This window comes from Schistocerca serialis, chromosome 1 (genome assembly GCF_023864345.2).
Source record: "Schistocerca serialis cubense isolate TAMUIC-IGC-003099 chromosome 1, iqSchSeri2.2, whole genome shotgun sequence".
NCBI classification, from domain to species: domain Eukaryota; kingdom Metazoa; phylum Arthropoda; class Insecta; order Orthoptera; family Acrididae; genus Schistocerca; species Schistocerca serialis.
This window is the reverse complement of record NC_064638.1, coordinates 519,961,850-519,985,148: the sequence shown is the minus strand read 5'-3', so window position 1 is coordinate 519,985,148 and position 23,299 is coordinate 519,961,850. Positions and strand designations below refer to the sequence as shown.

The 23,299-nt window shown below is 42.3% G+C and overlaps 1 protein-coding gene across 4 annotated transcripts in view; it reads left to right on the top strand.

The window, feature by feature from the left end:
• The window catches only part of LOC126474370 (syntaxin-1A), a 334,042-nt gene that overhangs the window by 214,956 nt on the left and 95,787 nt on the right, over window positions 1–23,299 (top strand). For all 4 annotated transcript variants that reach the window (XM_050101840.1, XM_050101862.1, XM_050101855.1 and 1 more), the window contains one exon: window positions 23,153–23,227. In XM_050101840.1, coding sequence (XP_049957797.1) covers window positions 23,153–23,227 — 75 coding nt within the window. The remainder of the gene's footprint in view (window positions 1–23,152; window positions 23,228–23,299) is intronic.

Below are 23,299 nucleotides of genomic sequence, written 5' to 3'. Positions count from 1 at the left end.
GATACGCCCTTTGAATTGGAACAAAACATCAAAGAAATGAAATGAATAAACACATTCAAATGTCGGTGTAACCTTTAATGTGCATCTATAAAAACTAAAAATAGAGCAAGTGTAGTTAACTTCTTAGTACACTTTCCTCTGGAAATTGACTGCTGGAACGAAGCTTGCAACTGTCGCACCAGTTTTTACAACATTCGACAAGTCGTTGCTTACAATTCAGAAGACAAAGTGAGAAAGCTAACCAAATGACTGGAGCCACTTTAACATTGTCGACAAAACATGAGCAATGGAATACATGGAAGCAATGGCGCATTTACGTTCTCCGTGATTTCCCGAAACCGCAAAGGGAAATGCCGGGATTGTTCCTTCGAAAGGGCACGACCGACGTCCTTCCGTAATCCGATGGGACCGATGACCTCGCTGTTCGGTCTGTCCCCCATCCCCAAATCAACCAACCAAACCAGCTCCAACGCGTGAAGTAATTTCAATGTTGTTGTGGTTTTCAGTCCTGAGACTGGTTTGATAAAGCTCTCCATGCTACTCTATCCTGTGCAAGCTTCTTCATCCCCCAGTACTTAGTGCACCCTACATCCTTCTGAATCTGCTTAGTGTATTCATCTCTTGGTCTCCCTCTCCGATTTTTACCCTCCACGCTGGCCTCCAATACTAAATTGGTGATCACTTGATGCCTCAGAACATGTCCTACCAACCGGTCCCTTCTTCGAGTCAAGTTGTGCCACAAACTTCTCATCTCTTCTCTTCTCTACTCTCCAGTTCTGTACAATACCTCCTCATTAGTTATGTGATCTACCCATCTAATCTTCAGCATTCTTCTGTAGCACCACATTTCGAAAGCTTCTATTCTCTTCTTGTCTAAACTATTTATCGTCCACAATTCGCTTCCATACATGGCTGCACTCCATACAAATACTTTCAGAAACGACTTCCTGACACTTAAATCTGTACTCGATGTAAAACAAATTTCACTTCTTCAGAAACGCTTTCCTTACCAATGCCAGTCTACATTTTATATCCTCTCTACTTAGACAATCATCAGTTATTTTGCTCCCCAAATAGCAAAACTCATTTACTACTTTAAGCGTCTCATTTCCTAATCTAATTCCCGCAGCATCACCCGATTTAATTCGACTACATTCCATTATCCTCGTTTTGCTTTCGTTGATGTTCATCTCATATCCTCCTTTCAAGAAACTGTCCATTCCGTTCAGCTGCTCTTCCAGGTCCTTCGCTGTCTCTGACAGAATTAAAATGTCATCGGCAAACCTCAAAGTTTTTATTTCTTCTCCATGGATTTTAATTCCTACTCCGAATTTTTCTTTTGTTTCTTTTACTGCTTGCTCAATATGCAGATTGGGGAGAGGCTACAACCCTGTCTCACTCCCTTTCCAACGCTTCCCTTTTAATGTCCCTCGACTCTTATAACTGCCATCTGGTTTCTGTACAAATTGTAAATAGCCTTTCGCTCCCTGTATTTTACCCCTGCCACCTCCAGAATTAGAAAAAGCTTTTGACAATGTTGACTGGAATCCTCTCTCTCAGTCTACAAATGCTAGAAACGTACGTTTGCCTTTCCTTACTCTATTTTGTAAGATAAGTCGTAGGGTGAGTATTGCCTCACGTGTTCCAACGTTTCTTAGGAATCCAAACTGATCTTCCCCGAGGTCGGCTTCTACCAGTTTTTCCATTCGTATGTAAAGAATTCGTGTTAGTATTTCGCAGCCGTGGCTTATTAAACTGATAGTTTAGTAATTTTCACGTATATCAACACCTGCTTTCTTTGGGATTTGAATTATTATATTCTTCCTGAAGTCTGAGGGTATTTCGCCCCTCTCATACATCTTGCTCACCAGATGGTAGAGTTTTGTCAGGACTGGCTCTCCCAAGGCCGTCAGTAGTTCCAATGGAATGTTGTCTACTCTCGGGGCCTTGTTTCGACTCAGGTCTGTCAGTGCTCTGTCAAACTCTTCACGCAGTATCGTATCTCCCATTTCATCTTCATCTACAGTCTCTTCCATTTCCATAATAGTGTCCTCAAGTACATCGCCCTTGTATAGACACTCTATATACTCCTTCCACCTTTCTGCCTTCCCTTCTTTGCTTAGAACTGGGTTGCCATCTGAGCTCTTGATATTCATACAAGTGGTTCTCTTTTCTCCAAAGGTATCTTTAATTTTCCTGTAGGCAGTATCTATCTTACCCCTCGTGAGATAAGCCTCTACATCCTTACATTTGTCCTCTAGCCATCCCTGCTTAGCCATTTTTCACTTCCTGTCGATCCCATTGTTGAGACGTTTGTATTCCTTTTTGCCTGCTTCATTTACTGCATTTTTATACTTTCTCCTTTCATCAATTAAATTAAATATCTCTTCTGTTACCCGAGCATTTCTATTAGCCCTCGTCTTTTTATCTACTTCATCCTCTGCTACCTTCACTATTTCATGTCTCCAAGCTACCCATTCTTCTTCTACTGTATTTCTTTCCCCCATTCTTGTCAATCTTTCCCTAATGCTCTCGCTGAAGCTCTCTACAACCTCTGGTTCTTTCAGTTTCTCCAGGTCCCATCTCCTTAAATTCCCACCTTTTTGCAGTTTCTTCAGTTTTAATCTACAGTTCATGACCAATAGATTGTGGTCAGTCCACATCTGCCCCTGGAAATGTCTTACAATTTAAAACCTGGTTCCTAAATCTGTCGTACCATTATATAATCTATCTGAGACCTTCCAGTATCTCCAGGCTTCTTCCATTTACAAAACCTTGTTTCATGATTCTTGAACCAAGTGTTAGCTCTGTGCAAAATTCTACCAGGCGTCTTCCTCTTTCATTTCTTACCCCCAATCCATATTCACCTACTATGTTTCCTTCTCTTCCTTTTCCTACTATCGAATTCCAGTCACCCATGACTATTAAATTTTCGTCTCCCTTCGCTATCTGAATAATTTCTTTTATCTCGCCATACATGTCATCAGTTTCTTCATCTGCAGAGCTAGTTGCCATATAAACTTGTACTACTGTGGTAGGCGTGGGCTTCGTATTTATCTTGGCCACAATAATGCGTTCGCCGGCCGCGGTGGTCTAGCGGTTCTAGGCGCTCAGTCCGGAACCGCGCGACTGCTACGGTCGCAGGTTCGAATCCTGCCTCGGGCATGGATGTGTGTGATGTCCTTAGGTTAGTTAGGTTTATGTCGTTCTAAGTTCTAGGGGACTGATGACCACAGATGTTAAGTCCCATAGTGCTCAGAGCCATTTTTGAACAATAATGCGTTCACTATGCTGTTTGTAGTAGCTTACCCGCATTCCTGTTTTTTTATTCATTACTAAACCTGTTCCTGCATTACCCCTATTTGATTTTGTATTTATAACCCTGTATTCACCTGACCAAAAGTCTTGTTCCTCCTGCCACCGAACTTCACTGATTCCCACTATATCTAACTTTAACCTATCCATTTTCCTTTTTAAATTTTCCAACCTACCTGCCCGATTAAGGGGTCTGACATTTCACGCTCCGATCCGTAGAACGCCAGTTTTCTTTCTCCTGATAACAACATCGTCCTGCGTAGTCCCCGCCCGGAGATCCGAATGGGGGACTGTTTTACGTCCGGAATATTTTACCCAAGAGGACGCCATTATCATTTAACCATACAGTAAAGCTGCATGCCCTCCGGAAACATTAAGGCTGTAGTTTCCCCTTGCCAATGAATCGCAGTCTTTGGTTTGCTCTACCCACAATATTATCTATGTGATAGTTCCAGTTTAGGTTGTTTGTAATTGTAGTCCCTAAGTATTTAGTTGAATTTACGGCCCTCAGATTTGTGTGACTTATCGCGTAATCGAAATTTAGCTGATTTCTTTTAGTACTCATGTGAATAACTCCACACTTTTCTTTATTCAGTGTCAATTGCCACTTTTCGCACCATACACAAATCTTATCTAAATCATTTTGCAAGTCGTTTTGATCATCTGATGACTTTACAAGACGGAAAATGACAGCATCCTCTGTGAACAGTCTAAGACGGCTACTCAGATTGTCTCCTATGTCATTAATATAGATGAGGAACAATTGAGGGCCTATAACACTTCCTTGGGGAACGCCGGATATTACTTCTGTTTTACTCCATGACTTTCCGTCTGTTACTACGAATGTGTCCTTTCTGACAGGAAATCACGAATCCAGTCGCACAACTGAGGCGATATTCCGTAGACACGCAGTTCGATAGAAGGCTCTTGTGAGGAACGGTGTCGAAAGCCTTCTGAAAATCTAAAAATATGGAATCAATTTGACATCCCCTGTCGATAGTACTTATTACTTCATGAGTAGTGTTTCACAAGAACGATATTTTCTGAATCCGTGCGGACTATATGTCAATAAATCGTTTTCTTCGAGGTACTTCATAAATTTCGAATACAGTAAATGTTCTAAAACCATACTGCAAATCGACGTTAGTGATATAGACCTGTAATTCAGCGGATTACTCCTACTTCACTTTTTGGGTATTGGTGTGACTGGAGCAATTTTCCAGTCTTTAGGTATGGATTTTTCTGTGTGCGAGTGGTTATATATAATTGCTAAATATGGAGCTATTTTACCAGCAAACTCTGAGTGGAATCTGACTGGTATACAATCCTGACCGGAGGCCTTGCCTTCATTTAATGATTTAAGGTGCTTTGTGACACCGAGGATATCTATTTCTATGTTTCTCATCTTGGCAGTTGTTGTTTATTGGAATTCAGGAATATTTACTTCGTCTTCTTTGGTGAAGGACTTTCGGAAAACCGTGTTTAATAACTCTGCTTTAGTGGCACTGTCATCAGTAACTTCATCGTTATTTCCGCGCAGTGAAGATATTGATTGTGTCTTGCCACTATTGTGCTTTATGTATGACCAGAATCTCTTCGGGTTTTCTGCCAGATTTCGAGACAGAATTTCGTTGTGGAAATTATTAAAAGCATCTCGCATTGAAGTACGCGCCATATTTCGAACTTCTGTAAAACTTTGCCAATCTTCGGAATTTTGCGTTCTTTTAAATTTGGCATGCTTTTTTTCGCTGCTTCTGCAACAACGATCTGACCCGTTTTGTGTACCATGGGGTATCAGTACCATCACTTACTTATGTGGTATATATCCCTCAATTGCTGTTGATACTATCTCTTCGAAAAAATTCCACAACTTTTCTACACTTACATGATCAGATCGGAAGGAGTGAAGACTGTCTCCTAAAAAGGCGTTAAGAGCATTTTTATCAGCTTTTTTTAAATAGGTATATTTTGCGTTGCTTTTTAATGGTTGTAGGTGTTACGGTATTCAGCCTAGCAGCAACTGCCTTGTGGTCGCTAAACCCCGTATTCGTCACAACACACTATTTGTTATTAAAAGGTCAAGTATGCTTTCGCAACCATTTACGCTTCGAGTGGAATCATGAACTAATTGTTCAAAATTATTTTCTGAGAAAGTATTCAGTAAAATTTCGGATTATGTTTTATGCCTGCCGCCTGCTTTAAACGTATAGTTTTTCCAGCATATCGAGGATAGATTGAAGTCACCACCGACTATAATTGTATGAGCGGGGTACTTAGTTGAAAGAGACTCAAGTTTTCTTTGAACTGTTCGGCAACTATGTCTTCGAGTCGCGGGGGAGGGGGGGGGGGGTCGGTAAAACGATCCAATTAATAGTTTAGTCCGATTGTCAAGTATAACCTCTACCCATACTATTTCACATGAACTATCTACTTAAATTTCGCTACAAGGCAAACTACCTCTGACAGAAATAAATACTCCACCACCAAGTGTATTTAATCTGTCCTTTCTGGACACTGTTAGATCGTTTGAAAAAATTTCGGCTGAACAGATCTCTGTACCTACAACTATTTGAGCTTCGGTGCTTTCTATTAGGGCTTGAAGCTCTGGTTCTTTCCCAACACAGCTACGACAATTTACAGCTACAATACCAATCGTTTCTGCAGTTACCTTACTGCGTTTTACCTGCCCACTTTCTGACGGACCCCCGTTCTGTGGTTCCCTAAGACCCTCTAAACTAAAAAAACCGCCTAGTCCCTTCCATACAGCCCCCGCTACACATGTAGCCGCCTCCTGCGTGTAGTGGACTCCTGACCTATTAAGCGGAACCCGGAAACCCACCACCCGATGGCGCAAGTCAAGTAATCTGCAGCCTACACGGTCACAGAACCGCCTGAGCCTCTGATTCAGACCCTCCACTCGTTTCTGGACCAAAGGACCACAGTCGGTTCTATCGACGATGCTGCAGATGGTGAGCTCCGCCTTAATCTCGGAAGCAAGACGGCAGTCTTTACAATTTCCGCTAACCGCCCGAAACCAGACAGAATCTGCTCCGATCCAAAGCGACACACGTCGTTGGTACCGACATGACCACCACCTGCAGTTGGCTGCACCGTGTACTCTTCATGGCATCCGGAAGCACCCTTTCCACATCCGGAATGACCCCCCCCCCCCCCCCCCCCCCCCGAAATGCACACACAGTGTCCACTGGCTTCCTTCCCCTCCTTGGCAGCCATGTTCCTAAGGGGCCCCATTACGCGCCTAACGTTGGAGCTCCCAACTACCAGCAAACCCACCCTCTGTGGATTCGTTGCGAGCCGATGATCTCCCACTCGACCACGGGTGAGGGGTCAAGCTCAGTGCAGGCAGCACCCTCTGTGGATTCGTTGCGAGCCGGTGATCTCCCACTCGACCACGGGTGAGGGGTCAAGCTCAGTGCAGGCAGTAACCTGGGCAGCCACAGCAGTGGACCGATCGGAGGACACGTGGGACGTGCTCGACGTCCCTCGCATCCCCGCGTCCGATCCCCCACAGCGACGTTCCTTGGCAGCAACCTCAAGCTGTGTGACGGAACGCAGCCTGGAGCCGTGAGGGAAGGGTCGCCATCTCAGCTCGCATCTGTACACAACAATCACAGTTCCTATCCATTACTGCACTCCTACTGTTTGAAGCTCGTAAAAATATGTAACAAGCAAACAGTGTACTCGCCTTAGTAGTAGCAGGAACTAGCGATGCGCTCTCTCTGACGGTCTAACTTCCGTAAGGCCTGGCCAGACAGAATGCGGCCTGGTCGTCCGGTCTGTGGCCTTGAATCGCAGTCGGCAGGTCGCACTGTTGAATCTGTCTTTATTGTATGGCGGCGGTCACACAGAGTGCGGCTTTGACGCACCGGCATGCGGCCTGCCGCACAGGCCGCCGCCGGGTTGTCACAGATTACAGATTCGCCGCAAGCCGCAGCGGCTGCTTGTCTCTGTTGGCGCATTCAACTTCTCTGCCGTCACACTGGAAACAGCGGCGGGAGGTAGTTTTTGGTTTGCAGCTCGTAGTGCATGCATCATGGACACAGTCTTATAGAGGCGAGAGAATACAACCTTTTGCATGATACACGCTATCCGGATTTGGAGGTAGAATACTTTTACCCTCGATATACTCTTGATAGAAAGCTGACTTCTCAAAAATAGTGTTGTCACTGTGACGTCCATAACTTGCACTATCAACAGCTGTAAACTTGTAGTATGGATCAACGATCGGCAGGAGAACTAGCGAAAAGAATTGTTTGCAACAGAACTGGGATCCACTATCCTTCGAGCATTTTAACATGATATGCTTTCCGTCTATGCTTCCAAGGCAGTTCGGAAACCCCCAAAGTTCTAGAAATCCTTCGTCAGGTTTCTTCCACATCTCTGTTGTAGGAGTAGGTAAATACCTGGGCTGTAGAACAGTCCATATTACCTGGCACACTTCTTCCACAATTTATGAGACTGTTGAACGTCCTAACCGAAAAGAAAAAGCTATGGTCTGGTGACTGTCGCCTTTAGTCAAGTATCTGACAAAGATTAAAATTATGCCGATAGAACGAATAGATAAGTTAATGACCAAAGATATGTCTGTTTAAATTCAATGACAATGTTATGAATACAATGAAACAAACCAATCTCTTTTGTAGGAAGTTCTCTCTAGCGGGACATACGGAACTAGATGTTACTACGTTTGCTGTATTTGTAAACACTGCGGATAAATTTATAATTCCACTCGTAACTACGTTGTGGGGTAGCACTTTCTTCCGCCGAACCTTTCATATGATACAACAAAACTGAAATGGAATAATTTATATGACTTCTGCTTGAAGCACAAAGAGGCCACAAATGGTAAAACTTACCTCAAACAAATGGCTAGTCTGTGCCTTGTATCAATTGGCTTTCTCCAGTTCGTTGTGCACTTCTCGGTGCTACTTTTTTACCAGGCGATGCAGTTCCCCGAAACATTCTCGCGACATCGAAAATGTTTGAAGAACTTATTTTCGTCACTCTAGTTCAATGCACAGACGATGATATTCTCCTAAGCTTTCTCTCTTGCTATTAATGTCGTGTACCCAACATCTCTTCTTAGTGCCATTTCGTATCGCTAGTGCGAGGAGTAGTTCTTCCTCGTCCGAGCTACTCATTTCCGCACTTTAAAAAAAAGGAAAAAAATCGCACAAAGATAGTGTCCCGCGTGAAGCTTCCAAATCGTCTAACGCCAAGACAATAGCGCTATGCATGCAAGCTTAATAATGGGGTTCGGCCCCCTTCCACAGTGTAACAGCGGCCGTTGCCTGTGTGGCGTCCCTGGCCGCTGACGGGCCCGGCGACCCGCTGCGCCGTCCGTCGCAGCGGCAGGCCGGATTCTGTCTGGCCAGGCCTTTACTCAATTCAAATTGCTGGTAACGATTTTTAAAATGACTAGGAGCACCATCAGAAATAATGATCATCTTCTCTGCCCTTGTTTTCAGTTGAAGAATTTTGCGCATTGCTAGCAAAGCATGTGCTGAGTCATTTCCTGTGTCATTACTTATAACTGCGACACTTGTGGTCTTGTTTTGAAAATGTCACTCCTGTAAAAATTGAAACCTGGTCATTAATCCAACGATACCCTTGGATTTTTTTGTGGGAGAATTACAGACCCGTTCTCAGAAAAAAGATAGTGAAGCACTAAACGTAGTTCTTCATCCTGCACACACCCTTACACTTCTGCAGTGTGTTGCAATTTCTTCAGATGCTGGTGTGTTAATGGTTTAACGGACCATTTACCAAGTTTATCAATGAAACTGTCGAAGGTAAATTTTCTTAATTAGTTTATTTTCCTCCCATTTTGCATATGTAATTTCTGTAGAGTCATCTGCTACGTGTTCCAGGCCAAGTGTCTGTAGAGACAGCCCTCCCTTTCAGGGCAGTCACCACATTCTTGTAACAAACTTGTATCTCGCCTTACGTCACAGACTACTAATGACTTCAAACACCCAACCAAGGTGTCACATGTCACGTGCTCCAGTAAGTTCTTCAAAGTTACCACACAAAAGTTCAAAATTTGCGCAGTACACACATAAAAAGACATCTCTAGGTGGGTGTGGAATTACCCACTTAGGTCGTAGTGCATAAAATTTTGACTTCCAATATGTGAACTTGTATAGTTGCTCTTATAAATTGCAAAAGTTTCTTTAATACTGAGAGTCATGTACCTCTTCACTTTCACAACTTTTTGAACTTCAACTGTTAAACAGTTATAGTGTCTTTTTTGTTTGCACTGTGGCAAGAACAGTCCCATTTATCTTCCAGATAAAGTGACTGCACTATTTGAACTTGAGCTGCTTCTACAGATGACCATAATAGGGATCTGGTCTTCCAAAGACGCCTTTTAGCGACCTCACATTTCTTGATTTGTTTACCATGTACTTCGATACTGATAGAACGTAGTTCAGAAATGTTTGCTTTGAAAATGTGTCTGGAATAATAGTTAAAACTTGCACCTTTTCACTGTAGGATGCGTAATATGCAACAGCTGAAAATTTGTGAAAAATTACTGGCAAGAAGTGCAAGAGTGCTTTGGTTCATTTTCTTCTGAAGATGGAATTTCTACTTTGAAGATTGTGATCAGTTTTGGTGTAGCGTATTCATCCTCAGCTTCAGTAATTTCTCTGCACCTTCTTGATGCATAGAGCTTATGACTAGACTTCACTGACACCGGTTTCTTAACAGGACTAATACCTACCTCTGTATTTGACTGATTCAGGGTATTTAATTCTTCCTCTATTGATGTAAAGTCAGCATCATGTACGCCATGGGAGGCTTTACCTTGTTCAGATACTATCATTGCTGTTATTCTGTCAAAACATGTAGAACACCAAAAGTCGTCACTGGAAACATCTTCACTTTGAAACAGTCTGTTTTTTGTCTTGAATATCACTCTTTTATGGGTATGCAAATAGTCAGCACACTTTACTCTCCTGTAGCCCCAGTCAGATGACACTTCAAACAGTCCTTTTCACAACACACTGCAATTGTGTGAACTGGTAAATTCTTCACAAAAACACAGAACTCACTGAATGGTCTCAAATTTCTTAGAAGCCTCTTCAGTAAACAAATTAGCACTGATCTACAATACAGAAGCCTGCAATGAACAACCACGACAAAGAAACTGACAAACTACAACAAAGTGTAAGAAATAACTGCAACAAAGAAAGTGATAAGAAATAACTGCAACAAAGACAATAGGTATAAGCATAGTAACAAAGAAATTAGTAAGAAACAACTTTAGTGAAGACATACATTCCCTTGAAAGTTAGATTTTTTAAAATAAAACCTGACAAACTTAAAAGTGGAAGCTCTCCTTTACAGAAAATACAGTACTACATGGTATTAATAAACAGGAAAAAATTTAACTTTTCTGGATTGGCATTTTTGAAAAGTTTTTTTCTGTAAATTATTAAAAAAAGGCAACAGTAAATGAACTTCGACCGTTTTGCCCAAACAGAGGATATCATTGGAATCAAAAAGCAATTATCTTTCAAATGAAAAAACTAACTAAATATCTAGAACTGTTACAGAGATACTGCATTTAAAATTTTTTCGATAATTTGCATCTAAGAACTGGTGTTCGCAGTGTCATCTTTGGAGGGCTGTATCTCGGAGCAAAAAGTTTTTCGGAGAAAACAAAAATACATGTTCCTTCCTTGGTCCTTCATTTTAACATAGGCTAAATTCAATAACATTCGAGAGTATGAACGTAAGATTTTTTTTCTCGCCTGCCAGAGTTGATATGGACTATGCCACCAGCAAACAAATACAGAAAAAGAAATCTGATTGTGTGACCTTTCTTTGTCGAGGAGTTAACTGAAACTTTTTCGCTAACTATTAGGTGGACGAAAATATCAGTGCCTGCGGCAAGAGGAGGCAAACTAACAGTTAAAAATTCAAACGCAGCCTTGCATAAGTTCTTAGCAGATCGTTGTCGTCTGATACGAAGATGCAGAAGGTTGAAGTTTATATGCTTACCAATGCGCTACGCAAAACACTGGGTTTAGTAGTTGTGACCTTGGCGACACCTTCGCAAAGATGAACTTGCAGCCTTCAAAAATTTGGAATCACGCACTGTCCTGCGAAGCTTACCTAATGTAAGCCGATCTCTGTGATTATGATTGTGTGTGACGTTGAATCGCGTCTTGTGCGGAAGTTTCCAGTAGTGTTTGGTTACTTCCGTGTATGAAAAATGGTTGTTTCATCATCATCGGTGTGTGTATTGGGGGGGGGGGGGGGGGGGTGGACCAGCGTTAAGGAACAGAGACTGCAGCTGTTCTTAATGAGCATCAAGGTACTGCCGAAGGCCGTCGCAGCGGGGATAGTGACGTGGGCAGGGCCGCCATGCGTGCCCAGGCGGCCGTAATGCGATTACCGCTGCTCCTGGCCCGGCCGTTACGCTGATCAGCTTACTGCCGCGCCGCGCCGCGCCCCGCAGCGCGGCGTCTTGCCTAATATCGATCCCACGCCCACACGCGCGCACCCCGCGTCAAAGACGCTAGAGCTTCTGCGACAGAAGCTAGCGCGGCTCCGCCTCGGGACTCTGGGTGTCGCTGGTTGCCCTGCGCGTCACAAGCCCCCCTTTACATGAGCGACTTTGTTGTCTCAAGTGACAAGTGAATCTACTGCTACGACCCTTCTTTCGCCGTTCTTATTGTCATATAAAGTGTGATTTTTTTCTTCGATATTCAGTACTTTACTCTTTTTATACAACATTTTCAAAGCGATGCTTGCATTGACTGTTTAACAGACGTACTGATATGAAACCAACAATGCACAGATAGCAAGAGTTTCAAAATAAGCGTCACTTTATTGTTAGTAATCCCCAAATACCTAATAAACAAAGACGAACATTGGACGCTATAGCCGATATATTTCCCCGAAAATGTAATAAAAAAAATACGACGGTTTATACGATAAGTTGCAATAAGCGATGTCGTACTAAGCGATGTTTTAAAAATAGTGTTTATATAGGATCTATGCGGGAACGTTATACATACCACTAAAAGGACTACACACGTCAGTATAGACTGTTTTGCATCCAGGCTTTCGCACGTCAACACCTGACCTGCTGCCTAGGGGAAAATAAGTATTAATGGCTTGCCCTTGTCAAATGTACTTCGAGGTACTAACCAACCTAAAAACGTAAGACAGGTAATGGCTGTAATTGTTAGGCTGTAATTGTTAGTCTGCAAATGACGTAAATAACGTTGTAATGTTTTCACTACACCGTCCTCAATCACCAATAGAAATATCTCGACTTTTTGCTCTTTCACGCGCGCACACATACTGCAGCCTATGTATTGTGACGTGCAGAACGTTACCGTAGCACATGAGACAGGTGACATCTCTCGATCGCAGCTTAAGTATCGCCCCTGTGGCGACTATAAATAACGGTTTAAATTCCATTCTCATCCACCTGAGAGTATATCTACATATACGTACTGTGCAAACCATTGTGAACTACGTGGCAGAAGGTACTTGGCACGGTACCACATTATACGTTTCCCTCTCGTTCCATTGTGTATAGAGCGCAGGAAGAATGACGCCTTATGCGCGTGTTGTAACGAATCGTGATTCTCTCTTCTCGGTCTCTACAGGAGCGACAGGTAGGGGATGAAGAGTATCGCTTCATTCTTCACTCAGTACTGGGCCTTTAAATTTCCGAAGTAGGCTTTAGCAGGATAATTTGCTTATATCTCCAAGAATCTGCCAGTTCATCTTTTTCAACATTCCCGTGACGCTACCTCCTGAGTCACACACATGACCATTGTGACGCCCATCTGTCCATATGTTCAGTATCCCCTGTTAGTCCTATCTGGTACGGGTCCTTCAGGCGTGAACAGTAGTCTAATTTGGGACGCACAAGTGATTTGTAAGCAGTCATGGTTTTCCCGGTATCCTGCCAGCGAACTAGAATTTGCATCATGATTTACTTACAATTGAGCCTACGTGACAATTCCATTAATTCCATTTCATAGCCCTACAAATCGTCAAACCCAAGTACATTGACCAGTACTAACTGTGAATCATGAATACTCAAGTTGAGGATGATACGCTTATTCGTTGTCTGAACTGCGTTATTTTACATTTCTGTACAGTTAAACGTTTTTGCAACCTTATGAAGATTGAATATTTGTGTAGCGTTTTCTGGACGGTACTTCCTTGTAGATACGCACTTCCTTGTAGATACGTACTTCGTTGTAGGTAACTGCACCATATGCGAAGTCTGAGGTTGCTGCAATTAACATTGTCTGCCAGTCGCTAATATACAAGATGTCCCAAAAGGTACTTTCCAAGTTCAGTGTCAGATAACTCAATTTGTAATTAACGTAGAGGAAAAAAGGCTTGTCTGATGACCAACTCAGTTTTTTTCCTTGTTCTTTCATCAGGCTCTACATGCGCTTCCCTTGTCGCGCGTACACTATCTAGTCATATTGCAGTTCAGCACAAACTCACTCTAACATGTCAACGTCAACTGTCTCAATAGCCGTCATTATCTTTGCCTTCAAATCTTCAACGTCATCCAAGGGCGTGCAGTATATATGCAATCAATACAGAAACAGATCAAGTCGCTTTTAAAGTACCCGGTGCACTGTCTGTGAAGCATATCCATTTCTTTTGATGCCTTACTAAGAGACTTGTGTGATGAACGCTGGGAAACCTGTTGAATTCCCTCCCTGTTTTCGTCACTTCTCCTTGGGTTGCCCCGTTTCCGTGAAGTTCTTGCGGCATTTTCTTATGGATGGCCGAAAGGGTCTTGGTTTCCTACCATCCTCACTTTACGAAATTTCCCTGAACTTGGGTGTCTAGAGGTGCAGTTTCTGCAGTGCTCTCACATCTATTTAAAGCTACCAAACCACACATTGCGCCATTTCCTGTTCCGATTCCATTCTGATTCGTTTATGGTGTTCCTACCACCCTACAATAACAAAGAAACTTGTCTCACGTACCTCTTGTCACCTGGAAAGGCAAATGATTCATTAATTTACATAAAAAACGTAGAGTTGGTGTACGAGACAAACTTCACTTATCTTCGATAAGTTAATTACAAGGCGTGCTATGACATTGGAGTTGCAAAGTACCTATTGTGTCACGCCATACAACATAAACAACAAGGGTCCTAAGACCCTTCCAAGGGCACGCCTGTTGTTTCTTGTATACCAAGAAATCTTGAACGCAATCAAAAATTTTGTTTCATACCTCGTATAATGACACTTTCGTTGATAAATGTTGCTGCTGTATGGATAAGATGTTTTCAGGAAGTAAAGGGAACACTGCACATATCTGATTTCCTTGATGCATAGGTTTTAGGATGTCATTTGAGAAAATATGTGTTGGATTCAAAATTATGAAGGTTTTCGGAATCCATGCTGATTTCTGTTCGAGAGACCTGATTGTTTGAGCTCGTAACATGTTCTAGAACACCACAAGGGATGAACGTCATTGGGACTGGACGGCAGTTTTGTAGCTCACTTGCGTTACCCTTGTTGAGGACAAGTGTGACCTATGTTTTTCTAATCACTTACCTGTAATGTCTCACCTACAGAATACACATCATCTGGCACTCGAGAAAGAAGTAAGATTGCCGGGTGTCTGCCCCGCGCAACTGGACGTGTTCAAACGTCAATCACAAAGATTTTGTAATCGAAGTACAGGCGCTCTTGTTGCGTCATTCAGAGCCCACTTCCCAAGTCGAAGGAGGTAACACGTCGGCGCTCAACCCAAAGATTGCTGGCAGGAATGGTGGAAGAAAATCCACGGCGAACATTCGTGGGCTAATGGAGGCACACTGCCGCCGAGTTCGCCGTCACCAGTGTTAAGTTGAAGTCCATACTTCACATTCACCCATCGGTCACGCGGCACTGATCGTGGAGGTGATCAGATGGAGATGCACTCCGTTTGACCATCTTCGGTATTTTTTCAGAGTAGTAGACACACGTACAATGTTATACGCTAAAAGCACTCACCACACAAAACAGGTACTCATCCGAAACGCACAACGGAAGTTGCTGGGCGGTGTCATATCGTAAAGCTTGCAACAGTGCGTGATTCTGCATCTGTACATCGTATGCCACCTTTCAGTACGTGGCGTAAGGTACTTCTAGTACCACTATCATCTCTCCACCTTTCCCTGTTGGGTTCAGGACAACGATTAACGACAAATTTCCGTATGATCTCTAATTTCTCGGATTTTCTGGTCGTGCTCATTTCACAAGATATATGTTGCACCAAGTGATACGTTGCTAGACTCTTCTTGGGGCATGCGCTCTTGGAATTAAACACATACATACCGGCGTGTACAGCCGGTGGCTCACGCTCGACTTCACAAACTATGCTACCAGCAAAACAGTAACGTGTGATGTGTCACCTATAAGCCAGGTGCAAAGAACAGCTGCGAATACAATTGTGTGTTACCATTCAACGAGAGAGCTCTCTGAACAAATGAGATCACATAATTTGTTACTAAGCTAGTGTATAAAATTATTTTAAGTCATTTCTTTAAAAAATGGACTTACGCCATTTTCAGAGTAAAGGTCAATAGATTAAAATAGAACCCTTGGGCGTTTGAATCCGACCGCTGCCCCTTGGCGAGCAACAGGGAAAGTAGCACCGTCAGAGGAAGGGAAGAGTGAACACTCGCACCAACGCACAGCGAGAAACTCAGTTCTGTGCGCCAGCATGAACGTATTAAATAGTACACGTCTCCGTGATACACAGTACATGTGCTGTACAGTCTTCCACTGTAGTTTGTTGAGCATCTACGTAACGCTCTCGCGCTTGCTAAACGATCACATGACAAAACGTGCGCTCTTCGGTGTAATGTCTCACCTACAGAACACACATCATCTGGCACTTGAGAAAGAAGTAAGATTGCCGGGTGTCTGCCCCGTGCAGCGAGGTGGCGCAGTGGTTAGCACACTGTACTTAAATTTAGGATGACGACGGTTCAAATCCGCGTCCGGCCATCCAGGTTTAGGTTTTCTGTGATTTCTGTAAATCACTCGACGCAAATAACGAGATGATTACTTTCTAAGGGCACGAATGATTTCTTTCCGTATCCTTCCTTATTCCGAGCCTGTGCTCCCCTTCTGAAGACCTTAATGTCGAAGGGACGTTAAACCCTAACCTTATTTTTCGTCTTTCTTGCTTCCTTGTATTTTCTGGATCTCCCCTATCTCTTCTATTATTCCAGCCTGGTGAGGACCACTTACGGATGAGCAGTAGTTCAGAAATGATCTCAGAAATATTTCACAAGCACACTTACTTTGTGGATGAATTACGTTTCGTTAATATTGTTCCGAAGACCGTCTGATATCTGCTTCTCAAACAGTTGGTCTTATGGGGTCATTCCACGTTCAGTCGCTTCGGACGATTATTACTGTTAACAGTGGTTTTTCGCCAACAGCGTAAGCGAAGAATTATCGGTCTCTGCACGTATTTTTTTGCGCATTTTATAAGGTTATTCAGACTTGACATCTCGGGTGATCAACCAAGTGCTGGCGTCGTCCTGTCGCAACGTTTCGTTGGCCCGCCTGCAGAAGTGGACGGTAGTCGAGCGACTATACAGATTGATGGAACACAGCATTCCGACACTTCGCTTGAAGGTCATGGGTATGAATCGCATCGAAACGTTGCGACAAGACGGCACCACCATTCGGCTGATCAGCCGAGCAGATTTCATCATTGGAATACACGGAGAGAGCCTGCAATCACATTTATTCAAACTTGTTTCACGAAACAAATGTGCGGGACGTGTGCAGTAGATGGTCTGCATTGTAAGGACGACCAAATAAGAGCTTCGATTCTTCTTGCACGGAACTGTTGACGAAATACCCCCACCTCCCTCCACCGTTCCAGTCCCCACCACCGTTCGCCCGACTGCACCCCAACCCCCGTCGTCCGCATTCCCCAGGAAGCCTCAGTCAGATAAGAGCGAAGTCCAGCGATCGAAATCTCCGGCGGTCGCTGCCATGGCAACCGGCTGTCCGCGATGCTGCGTGGGCGCACCGTAGTGACGTCATGTACTGATAACGCCCACTCAGGCGGGGCGACCCCGTTCTCGGGCTGCGCCGCGCAGCGTGGTCCACGAGGTTCCGCTTACTCATCGCCCACGACCGCCCGTCAAGGGTCATCCACGGCTCGCCCCGCACCGCGACGCCTCACGCTTCTGGATCGCTGCGTCTCCCCCCACCCTCCTCCTCCTCCTCCTCCTCCTCCTCCTCTGTTCACTTCGCTGGAGCCGGAGCCGTTTTTGTTTGCAGGCGTTAATCGGCTAGTGAGGCGGTGGAGACACCCCCCCTGTCTCCCTCCCCCCTTTACACACACACACACACACACACACACACACACACACACACACACACACACACACACACACAAACGTAACTTGCCGTTACGCTCACGTTTTGTGTGCAAGAGGTACATCTAATACAATGTCTGCAATAATATGATGGAATATGTATAATGGTAGAGCACTGCAATTGCACCTGGCTGAATAATACTAAGTAATGTAACACTGCTGTCTATAAAATTGACCATGTATTTATCAATCCAGATGTACAAAACGAGATTAGTGACTATATTGCCATGGCAAATCACACAATGATACAAACTTTGAACACATCTACGTAGCCACAACACTAGAAACATAAACATAGCAACATTTGTGTGTGTGTGTGTGTGTGTGTGTGTGTGTGTGTGTCACAACACTAGAAACATAAACATAGCAACATTTGTGTGTGTGTGTGTGTGTGTGTGTGTGTGTGTGTGTGTGTGTCGAGTTATTACACTACAAACTGTGAATTTGACCTCAGTTAAATTATTACACCTATGTTGACTCCTCTCTTGGCCACTAAGTTTGCACAGTCCTTGAAGAATCCTTTGGGCAGTTAACATAGCTGTCTGCTGTGCAGATATGGGTGTAGGTAATGTATCGTCCATCACGTAAACTTGGTTTTATTTTACAGTTCTGCACACCTCTGTGTATTCACGACAACTGTGTAGTCAGTCCTTGTGAAGCAACCATTGCCAGCCAACCGACCATTGTCATTGTACATCAGTATATAGCAGCATGTGACCAGCTCATCACTCTACACGCTCTTTGCCTCCAAAATAGATGTTCTGTTTCGGCAGTGCCAGGAATCCGAGTGCTCCGCTCGTCAGTTGCACGCTAACCACTCAATTGTTCAGCTAGACACTCGCATTAATATGCATTTCAGATTTAATGTATCGAGCAAGAGAAGAATATTATAGTCAGAAATTTCAAATTCGCTGAATGTTCTCATTGATCCACGGTGTGGAAGATGCCGGCAGAATATCAGCATATGTGCAAAAATGCTACTTCCACACAAGGATGGTGAAACTAGCCATGCCTGATGCGCCTATCATTCTCCAGACAGATTGACCTGTTTGTAAAATGTGATCTCGTTATCCAGAAATGTTAAAATAATAGCTTCCTCTCGGCACTGGTTTGTAGAAGGGATTGTATGCATGCCAAATTCTTATTTCCGGGATTTCACATGTTTTAATTCCAGAAATTTCCTATCTCTACCTTCACCACCATTTGTGATTTACATTATTGTGCAGATGGACATGTTGTTTTCAGTTCTGCTCATAGTGTGCAATGCTGTTCTGATAGACTGCATAGATAACATTGTAACTCCAGTTACGTGATGTGACAGGTACCCACACTAACTCTCATCACAAAACACTCCGAAAATATAAAGAATATTCAGCTTCCAGTTCTTCTAAATGTAATATTTCTGAAACAAAATTCTGCATGTAAAGTGAATTTTATGATATATTTATCAACAGAATCGTGCATCCCCATTATGTTAAGAGAAACACTGGGTTATTCATCATGTTGTTACGGCTTACAGTACAAAGATAGCTTTGATGCAGCTGCCCACACTAGACCATCCCGTGCAAACCCTTTCGTCTGTGCATAGGTACTGCAACCTATGTTCACTTGAACTTGTTTACTGCATGCATCCTTTGATCTCCCTCTACCTCTAAAATTTTCATACCTCTTACCTCCATTACCAGTACCTTGATGCCTCAGGGTGTATTCTATCAACCGATTCTCTATTTTAGTCAAATTGTGCAATTAATTCCTTTCCTCCCCAGTTTGATTTGGTACCTCATCACTAGTTATTCCATCTATCCATCTGACCTTCAGAAAAGTAGAGAACAGAAGCTTTTGAAATGAAACGTGGCACTACAGAAGAATGCTGAACCTCTTATCATCCATGATTCACTTTTGTAAGAAACTACATTCCAGACACATACTTTCAGGAAACACTTCCTAACACTCCAGCTTTTGTTAGATCTTACCAAATACTTCCTCTTCAAAAAATTTTTCTTGCTAGTGACAGTGTACATTTTGTATCATCTCTACTTTTATGATAGTCAACTATTTTGCTGCTCATATAACGCAATTTATGTTTTAGTTTTAGTGTCTCATTTGCTAATCTACTTCAGTCAGCATTATTTTTTTCGGTTAGACTACATTCCATTACTCTTCCTTTACTTTTGTTTGTATTCATCTTATAAACCCTTTCAAGACTATACCCCTTCTGTTCAACTGCTCATCCAAGTCCTTTGCCAACTCTGAGAGATTCATTATGTCAATTGCAAACCTAGGAGTTTTTATTTCTTCTCCATGGACTTTAATTCCCCCTTTCAATTTTCTCCTGATTCCCTTTACTGCTTGCTCGGTGTACAGATAGAATGATGTCCTACATGAGCTACACCCTGTCTCACTTCCTTCTCAACCACTGCTCTCCTTTCATACCTTTCAACTCTCATAACTGCTGTTCGATTTCTGTAAAAGTTGTAAATAAGTTTACAATTCATGTATTTTGTGCCTGATACCTTCAGTTTCAAAGAATGCAGAGAGAATATTGTCAAAAGGTTTCTCTAAATCGACAAATGTTATAAATGCAGATGTGCCCGTTTTCACTCTATTTTCTATGATAAATTGTATGGTCAGTATTGCCATCCATGTTCATAAATTTCTCCAGAACAAAACCTTCAGCTTTTACCAGTTCTTCCATTCTTCTGTAAATAATTTGTGTCAATATTTTGCAACAATGACTTACTAAACTGATGGTTTCATAGTAGTAACACTTGCCTTCTTTGAAATCTCTATTAGTACATGTTTCAATTGAAGCCTAAGGGTATTTAACCTGTCTTGCAATCTTGCACAATGGATGGAATAATTATTTTCTCATGACTGTCCCATGTATGTTTCCTCTAAGGTCATTTAGTGCTCTGTCATATTCTTCTCACAGTATCATATCTCCCATCTCATCTTCACCTACTTGATATTCTCTTTTTATAATATTGTTCTCAAGTTTGTTTCCCTTGTATAGACTTCCTAAATATTTCTTCCACCTTTCAACTTTGTGTGGTACAAAGTTAAAATAATTTGAAGGGAATTAAGTGAAGTTCAAAATGCCGTAGAGTGAAATGGCTAAAATTTTTAACTGAGGAATGACAATTCATCAGGACCTGCTTTAAGCTATGATATTAAGACATCTTATTTGCAAGCTATTGTTTAAGAAAAAATAATTAGCTAAAAATATAATCCACAAGGCATCAAAAATACTCTCTCTCTATTCCTCTGGTCCAGCCAACTAAAACAGAATGGAGCACAAGGAACAAAAGTGAAGAAAATTACCACATAATGTTGTGTGTCACTGTACAATATGAGGCTATCATAGAAAAAAGTCATCACTTGATGAACTGTGGAATTTTCAGTCCGTTAAACTTCAATTTATTTGAAAATAACTGATCTTCGTTGCAGCAGTTTGACTGGGTCTCCTCTTTGTCCCTGCTTTTTCAAGATCTAATGATGACTTTAAAGCTAGTACTAGTTCAGTGCTTATACAAATTAAATTGAGACCAAGGCTGTGGTTTTGATAGATCATAGGTATCAGTGTCGTCAACATTCTTCTGAGACTGTAAAAGAAATGTCATTTCAAAACACACCGCCTGCTCTGGTCTTCAATCAGATAAAGGGTTTTCTGCTGTCACTAAATCAGTTCACGTCAACTCCAGAATGGTTCCTCTGAAGAGGACATAGCCGATTTTGTCTCCTGGTATTGCCCTATCCAATCACGAGCGCAGTCTCTAATGACCTTATTCTTGATGTGATGTAAAAGCCTAATCTTCCTTCCTTTCTTCTGAGGACTCTTATGTTGGTGAGCTGTTAAACTTAAACATTACTTCCTCTTTACAAGCAGAAGAAAAGACTGACAAAGTAAAATCATAATATACATTTGCTGATATTAGACCTGTCAACAATAGTGTGCACATTATAGAAATTTTATGGGTGTATGATTAACAACCAAGGAAAATAATTGTTGTTATTTTTATTTTAGTTTGTTTTATATCAAAAGCACACAGGTGAAGGATCTCTACAGGTGTTGTGAAGCTATTGTATTCACAAAGTAATTTTAACACTCAACATAAAGGTAGCAGATAAGGAGCCCCTATCGCAAAAAAGTTTTCTCTTTTTGTTGTGCTTGCACACTGCAGCTGTCTTGTCATCGGGCAAAATTGGAGTGCATCAAAAATAACTTGGGCAGCACACTCACCCATTAAAAGCATAAATAAATACTTAGCTCTAGTGTGGTGGTTGTGATGGTGGAAAATGTGACACTAATGTTGAGTTCTGAACATTGATCTGAACCTAATTCACCTAAGAATGACCAATGAGTCTAATAGAAGTTCCAGTCTGATTCTGCTGTCAGTGACAGTAACTAAATCTTCCCTCTTTTAATGACTTACACTTTGATAATTGGCACATACTGCAACACTGTGTGATAACTGCAGTGGTGTGATGACTGTCCAATGACTGCTGGATAATTATTGGCAGCTGGTAACTGTGACAACTGCTAACGGCAGACAGCTGTCATCAGGAAGCTGTGTGCCACTTAAATCCATAGTCAGGTGAATGAACCTTTGTTTGCTCGCTATTTGTTTGACATTATGTGGAAGCAAGATGCAGTCCTTGCCTTCAGCATCCTTTGTGGTGTCACAGCATAACTGTGCTTGGGGAGGGGGGATCGGACTATCAGTATGACATGGGACATGGCAGGAGCATGATATGGTCATGAATGATGATTTATAGGATGAGTGGTTGGTAAGTAACTGGTGATAAATTAATTTGAGAATTTAATAGCTTCTTTGGTGCAATATTGAAGGGTGAAAGGTGGGGGTGTGTGTGTGTGTGTGTGTGTGTGTGTGTGTGTGTGTGTGTGTGTGTGTGTGTGTGTGTGTGTGTGTGTGTTTTCCATTAATTGTATGTATGGTTTTTTATACTAGTTACTGAACACGTTAATGGTCAATTAACTGTCCCCACACACATACAAAGGATAAATTGTTCTGAAGAGGGTTTTGTTTGCATCGAACTAAGTAAATGATGCAATATAAGAGAAACAGTACATTTCTAATCATTATTTGATTTTTATAGTCAGTATTGAGGAATGTAAGGGGGGGGGGGGGGGGGAGAAATTCGCGAACACAACTCATTCACTGACATAAGCAAAAAGATTGCATCTCCATGTCACTGTAAATTCACTTGAATTATCTTAACAGGAACAGCATTTTGATTATTCCAGTGTGTACTGCCTATGGATAACTTCAGTCAGGAGGTAAATGGAAGATAGAGAATTCTGCTCAAAACATGTGCTAAGAATTTCATGAAGCCCCATAAATTACCTGTAAATGTTAGGAGTCCATAAACATTTAATTGAAAGTAAATTTTCTCTTGTTGCAGAGGTCAAACAGGAGCTGGAGGATTTAATGGCTGATATTAAAAAAACTGCCAACAAAGTCCGTGCCAAATTAAAAGGTTTGTTCCATGTTTGTATCAGTTTCACTAAATCAGTGCAATGAAACAGTTGGTAATTGTTAATTGTTAATT